At 29.6% G+C, this 6,542-nt stretch overlaps 1 protein-coding gene across 1 annotated transcript; it reads right to left on the bottom strand.

Moving 5' to 3' along the window:
• Positions 1-725: 725 nt before the first annotated feature.
• Positions 726-4,761, bottom strand: LOC128157031 (uncharacterized). Its single transcript, XM_052819387.1, has 6 exons — positions 4,519-4,761; positions 3,463-3,906; positions 3,181-3,275; positions 2,778-3,014; positions 2,451-2,520; positions 726-1,024 (listed from the first exon to the last, which is right to left on the bottom strand). Exons 1-6 carry the CDS (start codon positions 4,663-4,665, stop codon positions 929-931), a joined length of 1,089 nt encoding a protein of 362 aa, XP_052675347.1. The 5' UTR covers positions 4,666-4,761; the 3' UTR covers positions 726-928.
• Positions 4,762-6,542: the final 1,781 nt, after the last annotated feature.

The following is a 6,542-nucleotide window of genomic DNA, read 5'->3' as shown; positions in this document are numbered from 1 at the left end:
TTTTTTTGTATCACTGTAAAGAATTTTAAATAACATACTACTTCAATAATGATTTATGCTTGCTAACACTATTATGTAAAAAATCACAGCTAAAAGGTTTAGTTAAATCAATCAAGCAACAAACACCCATCTTATTGTAGTTTTGTGTGGTTTGTTTTTGTAATACTTCTTACAGGTATTAAACAAGCTAGTTTATTCGCACAGTCCCAAAAGTTAATAAGATTCACAAATAATATAAAATAAAATCCATTTTGTTTTGCTAACTTATTTTGCCTCCATAAAACTGTTTAAATGTGTTTTTCTTTCATATATGGCATAAAACCAATACATGTTGGTCTGATCAACCCTTGCACATATAATCGGTCTATTATAGAAAACGAGTTAATATATACTTTTATAACACTTTTACATATAGCAAACAGCACTTTGTCAGTTCTCAATGCTTAGCACTTTGTCAGTTCTCAATGCTTTCTGTTACTGAAAAAATTATTAGACAGTTGAGAAACATATCTATTTTTCACCAATTCATTTTTAACAGTTACATATATACACATTTACTTGAACACGACTGATCAATGATATCGCAAACAATAACTTTTATCGATATTCTTAGCAAAAATATTTTCCTGAATCGGCATCACAAGTTAGATCCTGATTATATACACCACAGTTTTTCAAATAACTTGGAGAAAAGAAGAAAAGAAGAAAAAAATCAAAACACAATATTTGCAGTAAAGAAGTAAAATGTATTGTGAATTTCAACCAATAACAAAGCAGCTTAAGTATCTATTATTAGCAATGACATCCACAAAGTCTGAGCACTTTTAAATATGACAATGTTTTAGCACTTAACAACAATCATGCACTGACTGTATACATATAATGTAAACACATCTGTCTGGTCACTAAGATTAGAACAAGTGACAATCTAAATCTGCTTAGAGGACAAGACTCCCATCTTCCTTGCAACTTTCTCTTTTAAGGACAATGCTGGGGCAACATTGCTACTGCTATCCTCTTCCACCTGTGAAAAAATACAATTCATGAGTATGCAACATCAATATATGAACAACAATTACTTCTGAAGTTTGAGTTCTCCTTTGTTAACCATCTTTACTCGATTTTTTTTCATTGATGGTTTAGTATAGAAGTATAGAAACAATGACACGATATTATTTTGCATGCATGAGATATTATGTCATTCTCACAAGATAATATGTCATGCACACATGATAATCTTTGCCCATATTTAAAAAAAAAACTCTTTACCGGTATCCTAAATACACATGATAATTAAAATTTGAGAATTTTTTTATTTTGAATACAGAATTATTTCATACTTATTTATGTTTTTATGGAATCAAATATCTTTATTTGATTTATTCCATTTATGTATAATTTTCCAACAGTTTGCTCAAGTTATTGAACCTGTCAAGTTGTCAACAGCATATGACATTATTTTCATATTCTGGATATACTTGTATAATGTTAAATTATTTAATGAAAGTTTAAAGTACTAAAATTACAGTTTTTTCAGGGGTTTTAGTGTTCTCTCGATTATTGGTACACCGATGGTCTACTGTGCAACAGTTTGCGCTTAGTTTTAAAGGAAACTGATGAAAAAATCCCTGCAGTCATGAATGTTTTCCTCATTTCATAATGAGTATCTGAAATATCTGGTAAATTATATAATTAATGATTTAATTAATTGACGTTCTTTATCCTGAGAATCTAGTGTGTCAAAAGTGCTGCTTTGTTTTACTTTTTCTATGTTGCAAATGTTAAATGGAATGAAACAAGATAATAATTAATTCATATGTTGCAAAATGGTAAATGAAAACTTATTAAATGTATTAAATTGTTCATCCATTTGCCTCATATTATACAAATAGTGCCTGTTTTGGAGGGTAACAGTTGAAATTGACACTCCCCTAAGAAAAGCATTGTCAACCAACGCGAAGCGGAGGGTGACAATGGTTTTCAAGGAGTGTCAATTTTAACTGTTGCCCTCCAAAACAGGCACTATTTATCTTTATTATAATGATTGTCTTAATTTTAAAGAAAATTTTACTGCTTTTAAATTTTTTGACAAGAATTCTATGACAAACCGTACATGCAAAATTTATGCACTTGTAACAATTTGTTGTTCATGTTAAATACTGAAATCTGATTGGTAAAGATGCAGTTTATAATCCATTCTTTTACCCTTTGAGCTCATAGCAACACACTCGGCAAATAATATAAGTTGTGCATGGGACATTATGTCATGCACATGAGATAATGTCGTGCACATGAGATAATGTTGTGCACATGAGATAATATATTGTGTGCACAAGAATGACAAGATAATATGTCATTTACACCAGAAAAAAAGTCATGCATATGAGAAAATAAGTCATGTGGAAAATAATATCTTTAATGCATTTAGATTATAATTAAAAAAGACTTACCCGTGTGATAACATGCTTGTTTACTAAACCCTCTTCATTGAGGTAATAATATGAAATTCCATCATACCATCTGTTGAAAAGAAAATGTGTTTGTTGTTTACTATAGGTTTTGACCTTGCGTTAACAATGCACAAAATAAACAGGACTAAAAATAATGCAAATTGTTCATATTCAATTATTTAGTAATACTACCGATATTTTAAAATATTTACTCTTGTGTGCAGTGTTTACAATGAGTATAAAACCTACAATTTATGTATCATTTTTGGTCAATTTATTCCCATAGTTACCATCTCTTCTATGAAACTAAAAGTGATTTTTACATACACTGCATCTTTCTCTAGTTGTCTATCTGGAATTTTGGAAATCTTCCAGAATTTTCCATATGTTTGAAGGCGCCGTAATGCAGCCAACTGCTTCAATCCCAGAACTCTCCATCGGACTCGTACAAAGTTCTCCTCCAAATCACACGAGGTACTTAGTAAACACATCCTTGTATGTATAAATCTTAATGCAGTAACGCTTCGCAGTTTGTAAACTTGTATTTCATAGTTCTGTAGCCCACTGAAAAAAAATTCAATTGATTTATAAAATAATGAAATAGTAATTTAAATTTTATGTACATATGTGAACATGAATTGTTATTCTAAAATACAAAAACAAAGACATGTATTAGCATGAATATGTATTTGCATGAATATTTATTTGCATGAATATTCTGTATACTTACAGATTTATTTCCTTTTTACCCCAGTAATTGTTCTCGAGCACAATGTTGGGTGAATAAGCATCAAAAGATATACCTATTTCAAAGATTGGTGGAAGCTGGAAACATTCAAGACAAATCATTTACTATTACACAAAATACTTTGAGTTTTTTCACAGAAAAGATGGGAAAAGAATATATAACATATTCATTTATGGAAGCATATCTAAAGCACCAAGTTGGCCAACAAGAATTTATCCTTTTTTAAATTATTATCAATATATATTCACTTCAAGAGCTTCCTACCGATTTCTCTAAAAATTCCTTCATTTTTATGAGGTATTCCTCTCGCTTTGCCCGCTCCTTTTCAAAATCTGAATTTGAAGGAGTTCTTCCAGAATTTCCTCCCTCAGAAAACAGAACTTTTTCTTCCTGTGGGACTGAACAGCATTTCTGAAAGTTTTTCTCTATAGCCCAATGTGAGTGGAGTCCCAACCTAGATTCTAAGTTTTGCAACACATCAGTTGTACCAACATTACCAGTGAATTCATGTGATTCCTTGTGTGGACCAAACCTCTTGTTTCCTGATTTTGCATTTCTGTTTGATACAAACAAGTCATGTCTAAAAAACGGGTCAGAATCAAAAGAGTCTTTTGGAGCTCCAAAACGGTTTTCCTTTTTCACCAATTGTTTTATAGAATTAGTTGGTGGTTCAGGTAGGCAGATTTTTTCCCAATGATTTAAGGAAACCTGCAATGATATGAATAGTAAATATTACTACACATGATATAGGAAAAGACTGTTGATAGCGCCCTACAATTTTTTATCAGGAATGATGAAATCAATGCAGTAGTGCAAACTGACAAAAAATTCAAACAAATTGCAAAAAAACATTGTATGCTTGGGACATTAATTAATTGAACAATTTCTACAACTCACGGGACCTGTTTTATAGACAATGTTTTATCAATTATATATTTTCAAAGAGAAAAATGACCTTGAGACATTATGATAAAAAAATCATGATTTAATAAGTTATATCAATGCCATTTCTTAATTGTGTGATACATGTAAATGCATATAAATTTTCATAAGATATTATAAATATTCCTTCATGAAATGGTATTGTTTTATGCATTTCAGGGAGCCTATCCCATTGCATGGATCGTTACATCATTCTAACTATACACACATCATGCAAATTGCTAAAGTGAATTTCATGATTCTACATCTGCACGCCACTGCTATAGGCCTGTAAATGTTAGGATAAAACATTGACCACAATGATTAATATAATAAGCATGTGAAAAGTAAAAAAAAAATAATCTAAAGCATCAATTTCAAAGGCAACAAAAAATATACCCTATCATGAGGCCCCTGTTGAACACAGGTGACTGCACTCTGCACTCGTTTGTCCGTGTGGACAGGGACAGGTGTTTGTAGGAAATCGACGGCAGGTCTACAGGCGCGTATCCTCTGACTGATACATCTCATATGAAATGCCATCATCTGTCACTCCTATCAAGGAGTTGCTCCAATACTAAAAATTGTCCTTGTCGTTCTTCTTTAGGTTTCTCGTGGGTCAATTAGAAAACTAATAACCGAAAAAGAGGATTACTTGTTAGATTTTTCAAAAATTCTTTTCAATGTAAAAAGAAATTAAGAAGTATTCAAGTGCACATTTTATATCATGCTATCATAATAATACGTCATATTAATGAAGTGTAGTAAAACATTGTTTTTATTGGTTTTTAATACTGTTCTTTTGAATCTCAATTTTTTTCGTTGATTAGTAAATATATTACGGGACGTACTAAAGACCTGAAATACTAATGACCTGAAAGACCTGAAATTTTATATAAATGATACTTTTCTAAGATTTTTATCAAATAAAATTACTTGTGGGGGTTTAAATCATATTTCCAGGTATAATTTTGTTTTAAAAATATCATAATGACCAGATATTCATGCAGAAATATGAAAGACTTGAGAATTTGAATTGACCTGAAATTTTCAAATGATCTGAAATTTTAAATGATTGATACATTTCTATGTTCTGTGTCAATATTAATGTCTATTTGTAAGCTTTTATCATATTTCCAGGTATATAAGTGTTAAAATATATCATACTGATCAATTATTTATGCAGAAGTACGGAAGACTTGAAAATTTGAATTGACCTGAAAATTTCAAATGACCTGAAATTGTATATAATTGATACATTTCTATGTTCTGTGTCAATATTAATGTCTATTTGTAAGTTTTTAATCATATTTCCAGGTATATAAGTGTTAAAATATATTATACTGATCAATTATTTATGCAGAAGTACGAAAGACTTGAAAATTTGAATTGACCTGAAAATTTCAAATGACCTGAAATTGTATATAATTGATACATTTCTATGTTCTGTGTCAACATTAATGTCTATTTGTAAGTTTTTATCATATTTCCAGGTATATAAGTGTTAAAATATATCATACTGATCAATTATTTATGCAGGAGTACGAAAGACCTTAAAATTTGAATTAACCTGAAAATTTGAGCTGACCTGAAATTATATATAATTTAAACATTTCTAAGTTCTGTGTCAGTTTTAATGTCTATTTGTGAGTTTTTAATATATTTCCAGGTATATAAATTAAGTGTTAAAATATATCATACTGATCACTTATTTACTAGTGCGCAGGAATACGAAAGACCTGAAAATCTGGGCTGACCTGAAATTGTATATAATTGACACATTTCTATATGTTCTGTATCAGTTTTAATGTTTATTTGTGAGTTTTTATTATATTTCCAGGTATATAAGTGTTAAAATATATTATTTACACAGGAATATGAAAAACCTGAATATTTGAATTGACCTGAAAATTTGGGCTGACCTGAAATTTTGTGATGGTGTAGTTGTGTAGGTCATCTAACAGCCCACGTTTCGGTTTGATATATTTTAACACATATATACCTGGAAATATGATAAAAACTCAACAATAGACATTAAAATTGACACAGAACATAGAAATGTATCAATCATTTAAAATTTCAGGTCATTTGAAAATTTCAGGTCAATTCAAATTTTCAGGTCTTTCATATTTCTGCGTAAATAACAGCTCATTATAATATTTTTCAACAAAGTAATTTCATTAGACCAAAATCTTATAAAAGTATCATTTATATTAATTATATAAAATTTCAGGTCATTTGAAATTTTTCAGGTCAATTCAAATTTTCAGGTCTTTCACATTTCTGCTTGAATAACTGATCATTATGATATTTTTTTAAACAAAATCATACCTGGAAATATGATTTAAACCCCCACAAAGTAATTTCATTTAACCAAAATCTTATAAAAGTATCATCTATATCAATTATATAAAATTTCAGGT

The sequence above is a fragment of the Crassostrea angulata genome, chromosome 7 (genome assembly GCF_025612915.1).
Source record: "Crassostrea angulata isolate pt1a10 chromosome 7, ASM2561291v2, whole genome shotgun sequence".
NCBI lineage: Eukaryota > Metazoa > Mollusca > Bivalvia > Ostreida > Ostreidae > Magallana > Magallana angulata.
This window is presented reverse-complemented; position numbering and strand designations above follow the sequence as displayed.

Excerpts from the sequence above, each read along its gene's own strand:
- LOC128157031 (XM_052819387.1), bottom strand. The coding sequence starts at position 4,665 with ATGATGGCATTTCATATGAGATGTATCAGTCAGAGGATACGCGCCTGT. Across the intron at positions 3,276-3,462 it reads AGGAATTTTTAGAGAAATCG|CTTCCACCAATCTTTGAAAT; the intron begins GTAGGAAGCTCT and ends GAATGTTTCCAG. Across the intron at positions 1,025-2,450 it reads ACAAGCATGTTATCACACGG|GTGGAAGAGGATAGCAGTAG; the intron begins GTAAGTCTTTTT and ends ATTTTTTCACAG.